At 42.8% G+C, this 14,448-nt stretch overlaps 1 protein-coding gene across 2 annotated transcripts in view; it reads right to left on the bottom strand.

Moving 5' to 3' along the window:
• The window catches only part of NAMPT (nicotinamide phosphoribosyltransferase), a 34,507-nt gene extending 29,861 nt beyond the window's left edge, over positions 1-4,646 (bottom strand). For both annotated transcript variants that reach the window (XM_058523432.1, XM_058523443.1), the window contains exon 1: positions 4,566-4,646. In XM_058523432.1, coding sequence (XP_058379415.1) covers positions 4,566-4,637 — 72 coding nt within the window. In that variant the 5' untranslated portion in view covers positions 4,638-4,646. The remainder of the gene's footprint in view (positions 1-4,565) is intronic.
• Positions 4,647-14,448: the final 9,802 nt, after the last annotated feature.

Genomic DNA, 14,448 nt, shown 5'->3' with positions numbered 1-14,448 from the left:
TAACAGAACTTAATTTCACAGTTGTATGATTGATTTACTTCATGAAAAAATAAGCTTCTAAAAACTGTAATCACAGGCTAAATATCCTTGTTCCAAGTATGACAGCTAAAGAGAAGTATGAGAAATATTTAAATTGCATATAATCTTCCTGTGAGAGCAAAGTCTATTTTTCTCCTGAGCTTCTCTAGATTTCCTGTAAGGTGGATCTCATGTCGCTCCAAAAGCTTTCTTCCCACAATGGGATCACATGACTAACAGCAACTACTACTAACCTACTTTTCCAGTTATAATTTTATTTTTAACTGCTAAGAAACAATCACAAGCCAACTATGTGCATATAAGAGCACACGGGGTAACACATCCAAGGGCACAGGGTAAGTGATGTTATCTATCTAATATCTAAGGGCACTGAGAAGAGCCTTAGTGACACTCAGTGACACTCAGCCTCACATCGCCTAAGACTTTCTACCTCTTCAAAGCTACTGTGCTAGAAACAGCAAAAATTATAACTGATTCTTTCTTCTTTTCAATATTATTTAAGATTTCTCAAGCCCTGGAAATACTTCTGTTGCCTCAGAAAATAATTCGTTGCTATTTGGCTTTTGAAGCAATAATAACTTTAAAAATATGGCTTAAGGATTTTTGGATTACATTATTTTGGGGAAGGGGAGAAATTGTAAAACCAGCTATAATCATTATACTGCCTCTTCCCTTAAACCCCCTGGCACAGAGTTCCTGACAACTTGTACCTTTTTTGCAACACCTTTAAGAGAGATTTCATCCACTGACAAAGAGGACACCAGCTTCTGGTATTTCTGTTTTGCAAGATATTATACAATTATTACTGACCTAAATTAAGCTTCCTGTGAAGTATATTCATGATTTATGTATAGGATTTTATTTCTGTTGCCCAAGTCCTTCCTATAATTTATAATCGAAAACTTACTGGAAAATTGCATTAAGAATGCCCAGTAGTCTCTGACATAGAAACTGCAGCAGTACTCCGCTCCTCACAAGGCTCAGGCTGCCATGGGAGCCACTGGGACCATCCTTAAACGTCCGTTCAGAAGCAGTGAAAAAGAAGCAACTATAAACATAGAACAGCTCAGAGGAAGACACTAGGTAGCTCAAGTCCCAGGCAGGTCTAACTTGTTCATGAGATGATTCTCATCTATCCCACACTGTTTTCCTCCAAAAAGCCCAAACTTTTAAGATTTGTTATTCTGCTAACGAGGAAGCAAACTCCTGGTTTTTTAAAAATGCTGCCTGGGTGCTTAATCACCATATATAAATTATACAGGCTTTTGTAACTTCTCTAATATCAACTTTCACCTATCCTGGATTGTAAGAGACATCTCTTATCCTTTACAATACCTCATAGGCCTCCGACATTTATTAAATGAATGAGATGAAAATGTGCTGACTTCCAGATAATCAGCTTACAAATGACCTTTTGAGAAGTAACCCACACTGGACAGTACATTTCATAACTAATGCGTCATGTGGTTTAAACCGTAAATTGCTTAGGGATTACTTTTGTGCGCCATTATTTTTTTCCAATTACAGCTCAATTGACAACATCTTCCATTTTAATCTGCCAACAGGTAAAATGTTCAGAAAGGTTAACACTATTCTCTGCTGCAGTTTGTTAAAAACATTACACAGAAGCAAGAGGAAGGAAGAATGGAACAGAAATGCATCATTTAATGATCCATAGTTATTTGGAAAGTGATCAATGGCTATCCCAGAGATAAGTGAAAAAAATGACCTGTCTCTTTTATGAAAAAAGTTCCAAATGCTTTCGAGGCACTGCACTGGCTAAGTCCAGCCCAAATGCACCTTTCCCTAGCTGGCTTAGCACAATGTAAATACAACCCAGTAGATAATTTTGTTTTAAGCCATTCTGAAAATACAAATGATTAACACTTAAGATTAAGTGTCCTTTCATTTGTAACAAGAACGCAGGATGAAAATGGAAGAAACAATCACATTTACCTATATTCTTAGTTCATTATTATGTATAATGAAGTATGAGATTACAGAAACAATATATATTTTAAATGTTCCTCCTTTGGTCCAAATTGCCCTGAACTAGACCTCTAGAGAGGAAAGTGTTGTCATGTGCTTGGACACTATGCCATCTACTTGCAAAAAACCCTTTTGTAAAGCGCTTAGACAACCAAGTATCCTTTCTTCAGTTTTAGAAAGAAGACATCAACAATATTCTGCTCTCTTCCATCAACACATCTAAAGCCACTAGTTCCCTATTTTAACTGGCCAATAGTTTGTAAGTACTGATAAGGATATGTAATACTCTCATGTAATTTCCAAATGAAAGGCTCATTACTTCTAACCTCAAGATTATCATTTCTGTCTCTTCTTGACCTGAGAAGATAAAAAGGCAAAAATAGAATATAAGCCACCAAAAATATAAGGAAAATAAAACAAGGACTAAAATGTGAGTGTGGAATACACAATCTATTGTACTGTACTGCTGTAGACCATTAGTATAAAACATAATCTGACTGATTCCTCTTGAGACTTTTTGGGGAAAAAATGAAAAATCTTGCTAAGATGAAAATCTAAAAAGATTTCATATTAGAAAGGGGATAAAATATACCAGTCAGACTTGAAAACGGACAGGCATAAACTTGATTAAATTTTGATGCAAATTCTAATAGTGCAGTTAAGCATGACTTGCTAGGAGATTAGAAAAGTTCTTGGTGATATACTCTTCTAATTAAAAGCATCCCATGGTGACTGACAAACAATAATGTACAACAAAAATTTCACAGTCAAAAAAAAAAAGCATCCCAGAAAACTGATGTTAAAGCAATTTTACATTCCTTATGTATAATGGCTAGAGGAACTACAAACTAAAGGTGCTTGCACTCAGTTTTGTTTTTAAAACTTAGACTAATCAAGCTCTGTTTACATTTCCCATTTCAATCAAATCATAAGTTACTACATAAAAAAATTTGAAAATTATTTTAAAGATTTGGTTAAGAAAAAAAATTCTACCAAACTAAGAATGAGACCATTCTAAAATCACTATTAAAAATACTCGAAACACTATGATTGAACTAAGAGAATGCCAGAGGTTAGGGGGCCAAGATAACCATCCTTGATAGTACTATGATACTATGATCTCCTTGCTATCGTGTAGATTTCCACTTTAAAATTCCGTTTAAAAGACCACTTAAAGAAACTTGGTTCTACTTTAAATAATTACCCATCTAAATCATCATAAGTAGAATCTTAAACCGATTGGGAAGAAAAGGACAAAGGAGACCTCAAGTAAAACGGGATACTCCCGAATGCTTTCTCGGAATATTTAAGGAGAGAAACAAAAGCAAAAAAATCACGACAAAACCCCAAAACACGAGAGTATTATGCTTTACCACTATATTCCACCCATCATGTTGCTCAAGTAAAATACTAAAATTTATTTTTATAAGTGGGGTTTCTGATCTGACATTTCATCTTTTAAGTGTCTTGGTTAACACAGCTTAGCAAAGTATAATCCAGTTTATTTCATATAATTTGGAATCTACAGGAAAGAACATTTGCAGATTTCTCTCTAATCATTCTTTCCTTTACTAATGTGTGTGTTTCAAATAAAATTAATGGGTCAGCTATACATGCAAGTGTCCCATAGGCAAATTAACACAATGTTGTGCCATTTCTCTCTCTGCAAGTTCTCCAGGGTTAAACTACAGTGCATTTAACTCCTCGTGTTTCACTTTCCTTTTCACAGCAAGCCTCCAGTGGTCCTAACGCAATAAAGGTAGATAAGCAGCATGAGTGATCACCAGGGGCAAAGGAGTTTGAAACGGAGGCCAGTGCAGTGGGACGGAAGAATCCAGCACGGCTACCGGGGGCAGATGAGTGTCCTCCGCACCCGAGCCACAGGCACAGGAACGTGGCTGGCTGCTCCCGCACCCCTACTAGGACCTCGCCCACCCCTTCTTCGGGGAGGGACGTACCTGCCCCGCAAGAGGTGAGCGCATCCGACTCAGCTTGGCGGGGAAAACCCCACTTCCCAAACCCCGCTCCCTCGCTCCAACGCCGAGCTCCAAGGGGCCGTTACCTAACTGACCCGCTCCTCGGGCGAGCCCTCGCGCAGGCCGGCCCAGCCTGGCCCAGCCCGACCCGGACCGGGCCAAAAGGCCGCGCTCCCGGGTAAGGCGTGCGCTCGGCCGGAGACGCCGCAGCCGCCCAACCCCCGCCGCGCCAGCCCGAGCCCGGAGCCCCTAGCCCCGGGCCCCGGGCGGCGGGCGGGCGGCTCCGGGTCGGGCCCGCCTCAGCTCCTCGCCGCGCCCCCCACCACGCGCCCGGCCCCGCCTCCTGCCGTCCATCCCTCCATGCCTCCTCCATCCACCTCCTCCCCACTGCGGCGCCAGCTCCACCTGCCTCATCCCGCCAGCCGCCCGCCCGCCCGCGCCGTCCCTCGGGGCCGCCCGGCGCCACGACCCCGGACCAGCCGCCCCCCGCCCCGCAGCCTCGCGCTCATCCCCAGCGCGCCCGCTCCGTCTCCGTCACCTGCCCCCGCCCGGAGCCTCTACCTTGTAGGAGTCGGTGGCCAGGAGGATGTTGAACTCGGCTTCCGCCGCAGCATTCATCTCGGGCCGGAGCATGGGGGCCGTGCGCCGCAGACTGGCCGGCGCGGCTGCGAGCAAAGAGAAATGTGGGCTTCACCGCGCTCCGTTGCTTAAGTCACCGCTCGGTCCGAGGGGGCGGGGGAAACGGAGCGGGGAGGAGGGGCCAGAGGAGGGCGGGCCCGGGAACCGTGACGCGGTCGGGGTGGCGACGACGACGGCGGCTCGCGCGCTCGCAGTCCAGGGACTCGAGCGGCCTCCTGACCCCGGCAGGGACGCGAGGGGCGGGGCGCGGCCGCGCGTGCGTAGCGCAGGGGGCGGGGCTGGGTGGGGAGGACGTGAGGCACGCGCTCTCTGTCGAACACGCCCACTCTGGGAAGCCGGCGGCTGCGGGGCTGTCCCGACCCGTGACCCGAGCGCTAGCCATGGCATCATTTCCCAGCCCGGCGCGGCGGGGCGCGACTGGGAGGGGGCGTTCCCGGCCGCGCCACTCTTGCGATTAGCCGGTTCCCCCGCCCCGCAGGCACCTTCCTGTCCTGCCCAGTCCTGGCCTGTTTTCCCAGTCCTCCTGAAGTCACGCCACCCGGCTGGGGGCCGGGAAACCCCCCGCCCCCGCCCGTCTCCGCGTCGCCGTCGCGCAGCTACTCACCATTGTCTCCTGCTTGGATTAAGGATCGAGCCTTTTGCCTCCATCCCTCTTGTCTTTCCTGATCCTCCTAACCCTGTCTTTAAAATGCGAAGAGCAGCGGTGAGGAATAAACTCGGGGGCGCCCCTTTAATCTGACGCATCAACTCCGCTTTCTTCCGGTTCCATGGCTGAGCTCCTTGATCCTTTGAGGAATGTTGTGACTTTCCCGGAGAAAATAGCCTGCGCCGAAATGCGGGGGTTGAATTCAGTCCTCGTAGATAATAAGAGGACAAGACCTAATTGAATGTAATATTGCCGAGAAGTAAACGGCAACGGGCCAAGTCTGACAGGGTGCAAAACTGACATCATCGTTATAGTCATCAAATCTTGGGAAATGGGTCGGCAACCTCCAAATAGAGAAGCAAGAAACGACGTCGGATGACTTCACCCAAATGCAGACCATCCGTTTGCGCAGTTCTCATACGTGGTTGCACTTTTGCGTAAAACTAGGATTCCCCTTGTCCACATGGTCAATAGCTGCTGCTTTTTTTTTTTTTAATTTTAAGATTTAGGTTTTACAAGATACAAATAGGCGGAAAAAAACCCCGGCCGGTTAATGAAGACTCGTACAGAAACTTGATAGACTATCGTTTGTTAGTGGAAGTCTCATTTTATCAGGGGGTAGTGGGGGGAGGGCTGTGAATTGAGAGAGATTCATCACAAGAAAACTGAGACCTCTTCAATTAAAAGCAGCTTCGGTCCGACTATGTCTTGGAGTTAGTGCAGATCCTTGACAGTCGCCTCCATCTGTAGGTAGACTCAGTACAGGCAAAGACCACAGAAGTGGTGAGACAGCTCTAGGCACTCGCCAAGGTAGTAAATAATACCGATACCTTCAGAATTATTTTCAGCAACGAGGTTTAAAACAAGAGTCTTTTTCTGGTTGACCCTCCCAGTGTTTACTGGGTAAAATTACTTTTAAAAAATTTAAGTAATGACATTATTTGAAATTTCTTTATTTTGGGAGATTTTGTTATATTGGTCCAAGCAGGGCAATTCAGAAAGGAAAAGGATCCTTTTTGCCTCTTAATTTGGTGTTTTTTTCTTCATTCATTTAAAATTTCTGTAATGTATTTTACTTAAATGACAAGTTCTTTTTGCTTAGCTTCCTGAGAATCCATGTATGTATAACTGACCATTGTTCTGTGCTGCCCCATGCAAGAAAAAAGAATAGGATTCTGATTACAAAGTGGGCCCTGTTTATGGTAGCATTTTTTTAAAACAGCAAAATAAAATTTGATCTTGCAGTCTTTGAGTTGAATTTGCAGTTTTGAGGTGAAAAAGTTTAATATCAGTGCAAGTAAAAATGTTAATATTACATTGGCATTGCTTGTTAAACGCAGAAACAGTCATAAGGCCTACACGTGTTAGTGACTTAAACCCTCACAGCAATCTCCAGAGGAAAAGAGGAAAATGAAGTCATGTTTCCAACAGAAAATCTCCATTTGCCTAAAATCGAATTAAGCACACTCTGTATGTAGCTACATACTTAAGCAGAACCAGTTTTGTGTTAATCAGTTTTAGAACCATGAAATTATCACCAAATACAGAGTCAAGGTTTCATTTTGAAATGGCCTCCCTTGAAAGACAATTTAACAGGTAGCATTCAGTATGTTTATCTAGTAGCATGTAAGAGATCTGAGAAACTGTTTCTCATAGGTCTCCACAACATGACAAATATTGACTAATACAAAGACTCAAATGAGCCTGCTGCCTTTATTCAAAGCCCTGGATTTATCTACCATTCCTTCCAAACAGCCAGTCAAGCAGGGTGCATTGAGCATCCAGCTCCTTGTTTATATCCCTCACGGTGCTAGGAAAGGCCTGCGTGCCACTCATACATTTGATCAGGCAAAGTGGATGTGACTATGTCACTCCTGTTTCCACACGCCGTTTCAGAAAGCCTTTGGTACACTTGTATCTCAGAGTTGCCTCGGATATTGTAATCCGACCTGATTTCACCTCAGTAAAAAAGACAGGAGAAGTAGGTGTGGGACTCACACACCTGCAACTCCCGACAATGGTCCTATCCATCACCCTTCGTAACTCCCTCTAGCCTTACCAAACAGCAACAGCTGTCACCAAGACCAATGTAAAAGAGGAATTTTTAATTAAACTTAGACCTTTTACTTATTCAAGGCTCCATGGCCCTTTGGGGACCTCCCAGAGTTCTAATTTCTTATGGAAAAGGCCCCATCTACAGAAAGGCGTAGGTCTTCGTGGATCCCATTACGAGTGCTGCCCACCCCTGAAGCGCTCTTGAATGACTCAGTCTGCTGGGTCCTCTACAATCATGCAGAGACACACAGAAAACTGCTGAGTCTTAGTGTAACAATAAGGAAGTGATAGAGTAACTGTAACCTACCTACGTACAGGAAGAATTAACACACCTACGTGGATTGTTCACAGCCGTTCTATTGCAAAATGTTCTTGTACGCTTTCTATGATGTCCTTGTGGTCTGACTGTGTTGCACTCTCCTAACTGACTATTTGCCAGGGCAATGCTGGGTTGATCATCTATCTGACGTAAAACTCTCTTCAAATCTCATATCCAGCAGAGAGTTTTCCCAATCTGTGTATGTTGCATGGCACGTCTCAATTTGCCCATCTTTATTAGTTGTGTTTTTGTTTTCCATTATATTCGAACATAAATTTTTCTAATTCCAACCAAATAAAATGGAAAATAAAGGTAGAAAACAAAAATAAAAGGTTTGCATTCATCTTTAAAAATAAGGTAAGTGTGTATGTACATGTTTTCATGCTATGTGTGGGGATTTGGTTGTCATAATTACTTATAAATTTTGTTGATGACCACATTGTTTAAGATTCAATAGCCAAAATCAATGACTGAGAGGATGAGACTATTAGAACTATAAAAAATTGTCAGGATCTTTTAATGCAATGTTTTCCTAAGTGAGGTTTGCTAATTATTGATGGTATATGAGATGCGTATCAGTGGTACCCAGATAAATATTTTTCCTTTCAATAATTATGTATTTACTTTTAAAGAGTTTTAGAAAAATATAACTAGAACATAAAACTCGGTTTTTCTTGGGAATTATTACTTAGGATGAAGCCAAAATAGGTGGGCACTCAGACTGGTGAACTATTTTCCTTTCCTTTCCTAGCGTATAAGCTGTTTTCATGTCCTCAACATAAGACTGGTTTTCTTGAAGAAGGTAAACAGGAAAGGCTACATACTGTCTGATTTCATTCATATGAAATTCTAGAAAGGTAAAACTATAGTGCAAGAAAGCAATCAGTGATTGTCAGAGGCTGAGATTAAGGGAAGCAGATTGACTGCAAAGAGGCATAAGAAACCTTCTGGGGGTGATGGAAGTGATATATGTGCTAGTAATTATACACCTGTATATATTTGTCAAAATTTGTTGAATTCTACACTTAAAATTGGTGAATTTTATTGTATGTGAATTATATCTCAATAAAAATGAATAAAAAAAGACTGGATTTCTTGAAATCAGTTAAAATATTTCCCTCTCTTTTCCTATTCTGTTTTCTTATGTTTTCATTTCCACGTTTTATTGTTCCTGTCTTTACATGATTTGAGCACCATTTTCCCCTCCTCAGAGGAAGGACAGTTGTTCAGGTTGCTGAACATTAATAGAACCCCAATGCCCAAAGGAGTTTCCTGCTGTTGAGAAGAGAGCAGGAAAAGGAATCATCCCAATATGATTCAGTTCAGTGGGAACATATCAACACCTAGTCCGTACATAGTACTGTACAAAGAAGCACTGGAGGACTCCAGAAAGAAATGTCGTATTTATCCTCAGTTCTTTTCCAAAGCTGCTAAGAAATCACTGGGAAATGGAGCAGGGGGAGATAAAACAATATAGGCAGTTAATTTATTATCCCCAGTAAATTCAGCATTGGATTGTGAGATCAGTATAAAGTTGCATGTGGATATAACCTTACCTGCCGGGACAACTTCTGAGGAATCATCAAGGCCTGGATAAAGATCAACAAGCTCCCACCCAGTAGCCATGCCCCGGACTTTTTCTATACCAAGAACTACTCCACTTGGGAAACCTTAAAGGGCAGCCTTGCATTCTTTGGTCAGTATCTCCTGCCTTTCTAGTTCACTCACTCTCCTCCTTACCTCTCAAGATTTCTGCTGTTGCCCAGCATTTGCCCATATGCCTTTACTTTCTTCCTTATCTGGACCTAGCCTGGATCCCTTCTTTCATAGTGTCAACATCTTCTCTGGTTCTCTCATCTCCTGGCTGGTCCCCAGATCCTTAGATTTTTTGCTCTTAGAGTATCCAGGCTACTGAGCACTGATAGGAAGCATCACACAGCCATGAATTTGCCATCAAGAACAGGACATACAGTGCTGCCTAGTCAAGCCTTTTATTCCCCGCATTCAGCATGCTTTCCCATTTTGCTCAGGAGTTATTTGAAATGTTTACCACTCTCATCAAACTCCTTACCTCCAAACAACTCCCTCACTCTCAGCAGATGATAGAGTCCTCTGTGTTGGTAAGAAAAACCATGGCCATCAGTGGGAACTTCCTAAACTATAATCTGTAGCTATGAGAGCAGAGGTCTATTCTCAGAGCCACGTGTAGTGCCAGGCACATGGTAGGGGCTTGGTAAATATTTATTGAATGAATGAAGGAGCAACTTCTATCACTGACAAATGCCGGATGGGCCTTGTGGTAGATTGTATTGTTTGCCCATATTCAAAGTCCGTCACTGGTGTATTGTTCACACATATTCATAGTCCCTCTTCCACATCACTGTTCTATTGAACTCAGGCCTGATCATGGGAGTGGGAGTTGTATTAGCCATGAAATGTGAACTGAGGTGATATGTGTCACTTCCCAGCAGAAGCCTTAAGAGCTCATGCATGGTTTGCCATTCACTCTTTTCCTTCTGCCAAAGACTGCAGTATTCCAGATGTAGGCTGATCCATGTGCCTAAATCCTGAAATGTGGACAACACAGAACCAAATCAGAGCCAACTAGCCCTGGACATGGAGTGTCTTTCTTGCTGTAAGCCATGGAGATTTTAGAGGTTGTTACCCCAACATAACTAGGTTCATCCTGACAGATACAGGCTTCCGCACAAGTTGTTTTCTTTTTCCTCCACGCTCGGGGAAGGAGGCGTCCCTCCTGCCCTGGGTTAGTCTCTCTCACCTGTGCTCTGGATCCCTCCCTCACCTCCTTACCCAGTTCCTTAGGTCCCCTTCCGTTAGTCATCACCCTTTCTCTCTTCTGAACCTTCAAACACCCCCTCTCTCTTGACTTCTCCTTGGCATATAAACATATTTGTATCTCTCCCATCTTAAAGAACAAAACCAAAAAAGTAAACTTCCTTTTCCAGTTATCACAATATCTGTCTCCTTTTCCAGAAAAAGAGGTCTCCACCTCCCATCTTTCCTCGTCTTACCTACCTCAGTTAGTGTGGCACTGACACTTTGGCCATATAAGCTGGCAGATCCAATGGTTATACTTCACACGTATTGTTTAGTAACATCAGTAAAACGAAAAGAAATTTTCTTTTCTTCATTTAACCATTATTTCTCTTGTTTTTCCCTCTGACACCAGGGTGAGAGTGTTTTCTCCAAAGGAAATCCTAGCCTATTATTCTACAGTTCCATCTGCCATGGAATTTAGCTAGGAGGTCCCAGAAGAAGCCACCTGTTGTCTACGTCAAAATTTATGTGGGCCTGGGCTAGGTACCTCTTTCTTTCCCAATGGTGAATTTCCTGTTCACCTATAGCACCTGTTAATCAGAGACTAGGGAACATTTTGAATCCCATCTTTGTCCGAGGGTGTTAATCATACTATCCTGGGGCCAACTATCAGTCCCAAAGAGCTTTTCTCCATTTCTCATGGGAGGCCAAGGGACTCCTCATGCAAAGAAGAATCCCCGTGGCCTGCTCTGAAATTCAGAATTCTGCAGTCAGGAACATGATTGGATTCCCCACAGATACTTCATGCTATAAGCTGCATATAAGGAGATTGATCTGCTTTTCAGATTCATCCAAACTCAGTGAGAATGAACATGGGCACTACCCTGAAAACTGAGCAACATGTCGGTATATACTATTTAATTAACATAATCCAATTTAGTTAAAGCCCTCGGCTCCTGCCAAGGCTTTTTAAATGTTGTGCTGAACCACACCTATGATACAATAGACACTCACATAATAAATCATCATTGTAGATTTTCTTTTTTCTCTCCAGGTCACACCAACCTTGTGGGATAGTCAGACACTTGTGAAACAAACAAAATGGCTTAGGATTTACAGTCTTCTCTTCCCCTCCAAATTCTCCCAGCTCCTCCCTTCCCAAGGTTTCCAAGAGACTCATTTCAACACATTGATTGTTCTTGGATATTGGGGTCATTCTCTCTGCTCTTTGCTCTGATGTATGGTGGCCTCTTCTAGCCTGCCTGTCATCCTTCTCTGGCCACATGCCCTGCAGCTGTGCTCATATGGTGGCTTTGTACTTCTGTAAATTGTAGTACAGTGTAAGGCTCTTGGCCCATCAGTGATCATAGCTCATAATACATCTTTCAAAAAAATTCTGGCTTTCACAGTTCTCTCATTTCAGATACTTAGGACAACTTTCCAAGGGCTTACCTAGAGGATATTTGAATGATACTACCCTGTTTTAATAAAAAGATCTCCCCTCATTTTTCTCAATTAAGTTGCTTTTAGTTGTAGGTAACACAATTGTCTACTAAAAGTAGCTTAAGGAATAGAGGTTTAATATCATCCACAACAGGAAGTCTTAAGGTAAGTGTTTCTAGGGTGGGTTCAGTAACTCAAAAACATCAAGATTCCTGGCTAATTCCCTTTTCTACCCTCTGTTATTGTCAATGTATTGAAGATGTGTACTTATGCGGTCACAAGATGACTGCCATAGCTCGAAGTAACATGACACAAAACATGCAGAAACAAGAAGAGAGAGTAGAGTTTTATATCGTGTGCATCTCTCTCTTTTTATTAGACGTGAAAACCTTTCCCAGATACCTCCGGCAGACTTCCCTTGGGTCCTCTTGGCCCAAGTTGGACGTATGCCCAGGCCCTGGCTGCAAGGAAGGCTGAAAGTGTGAGAATGCTGACATACACAGTTTCTAGAAAGGAAGAAAAGCTCCACCAGCAAGGAAGAAGGGGGTTAGGAATGGCTGTTGTATGGGTAACAACAGTAAAAACCATATCACTACTTGCTAGTAGCCCAGATGCCTCAGGTGTCCTCTGTCTCAGAGTGAACTAATTTTAGGAGTCTGCCCTAGACTTGGCCACTTCTGTCTCCTTTTTTTTTCAGGAGGTAATAATCTCACCATTCCAGGTAGTTCCATCATTCCCAAAGACCTCTTCATAATTTCTCCCAACAGCTCAAAGCAGTTTTAATGCAAATCGAACTCCTAGTGCCTTCCTGGTACTCCAGAATCAACCTGAGCAGGATGTGTAGATTAAAGTCCCACCTTGCCACCTGTCCTCCCCTCCTTCCTGCCTATTCCCTGGTTTTGCTACTTTAACAAAAGGCCATGTTTACCCCTTATGCAGGCTCAGAAAAATGTGTGAGGGCTAGCAAAAATGTTTATACTTTTTTCCAGAGTGACCATTATCATCTCTGAGGAGTAATCACAAAACAATGACTTATCCTCATATACATTTATTCAACTAGTCTCATTACTTTATAATCCTATGTCATGTGCCCATTATATCATTATACTGAACCTAACACAGTATTGGCTCTCATATTGTCAGTAACAGTTTTTAGGCACAGTCTAGATACTTTTTAATGTATTAATGCTTAGAATTTAAAAAATTAATGTGAACTTCTGTTTAGTAAATTATCACTATCATCTAAAAGCATTTATTAAGCGCTTAATTCCATGCAGTTACTGTCTTAGCTAGTGTGTAAACAAACCAATGCAACGCATTTTACGTAGAGGTTTAATGTCCAACATAGAAGCAGTAATTGATTGAGTTAAATATTCATAATTTTCACTGACGCAGAGGGATGCCAAGCTCAGGTTGGGCTCAGAGGGATGGCTGCATTTCAGAAAGGCCTTTTTTCAATTCCGTTAACGTTTCTTGAATACCTACAATGCTCAAGATCTTGTTGGGCCTACAGGGATTGATATGATAGAATCCCTGCCTTCTAGGGGCAATATTATGGGGAAACCCAAGAATCAGTTTTCCGTCCTTCTGATGGACACTTCCTGTCCCCTCAGGAACGCTGTACTTTAGCCTCGTTTTGTGGGCGTCCTACCTTGGACCACTGCTCACTCGCTGCTCCCAGAGCCCAGGGTGCGCAGGCTGCAGCCCGCTTTGGTGTGATGGTGCCATGTCTGCAAAGGCCTCTGTGGAGGGCAGAGAAACATGGGGCAGGCTTTACTTCTTTTAAAGCCATGCCACTTTTTAGAGCTCAGCATCCACATCAAGTCTGTATTAGGATGCAGTTATACTTAGTTGGCTGTAACAGAAACCAAAAAAACAATAGCCTAAATGAGATTTAAGTTGACTTTTTTCTCTGAGGATAAGCAGTACAGAGATGATTTAATGCTTCAGGAATCCATGCTCTTTCTCTGTCTTCTTGCTTGGCCATCCTCAATGTGAGGCTTTGATCCTGTGGTCTAAATTGGCTGCTCCAATTCTGGTCACCAACTTAGCATCAATATGGCTGCTGTATGCAGAATAGACTATCAGGGGTAAGAGAGTAAGTGTGGAAACCAGCTAAGTGACCATTGCAGTCCATGTGAGAGATGATAGTGGCTTGGACTGAGAAGGCAGGAGTGGAAAGATAAAGAGATGGGCAGATCTGAGGCATGTGGAAATAGAGCTAATAGGACTTCTTGAGAAAGAAGATGTGTGTGGAAGAGTAGAAGGAGGTTCATGATGGTCATGTGGAGAAGAGTAGAGTCAATGATGATTCTTAGGCTTTGGCTTTAACTCCTGGGCGGTTCCATTAAATGAGTTGTGGACAACTTCAGAAAGAGAGATTTAGGGGATCAAATTAAGAGTTTAATTTGGGCCGTTGAAGCTTGAGATTTCTATTAGACAATTATGAGACTACCTGCTTGGCTACTGAGATTTTGACTACTACTTGGATTTCTCCTTCCTATGTCTTGATGCCTAAATGGATACCTGGTCCCAAATGCTTCCATAATTAGGAATAAATTTGT

This window comes from Diceros bicornis, chromosome 3 (genome assembly GCF_020826845.1).
Source record: "Diceros bicornis minor isolate mBicDic1 chromosome 3, mDicBic1.mat.cur, whole genome shotgun sequence".
NCBI lineage: Eukaryota > Metazoa > Chordata > Mammalia > Perissodactyla > Rhinocerotidae > Diceros > Diceros bicornis.
The sequence above is the reverse complement of the archived record's forward strand: the minus strand, read 5'-3'. Positions and strand labels throughout refer to the sequence as shown.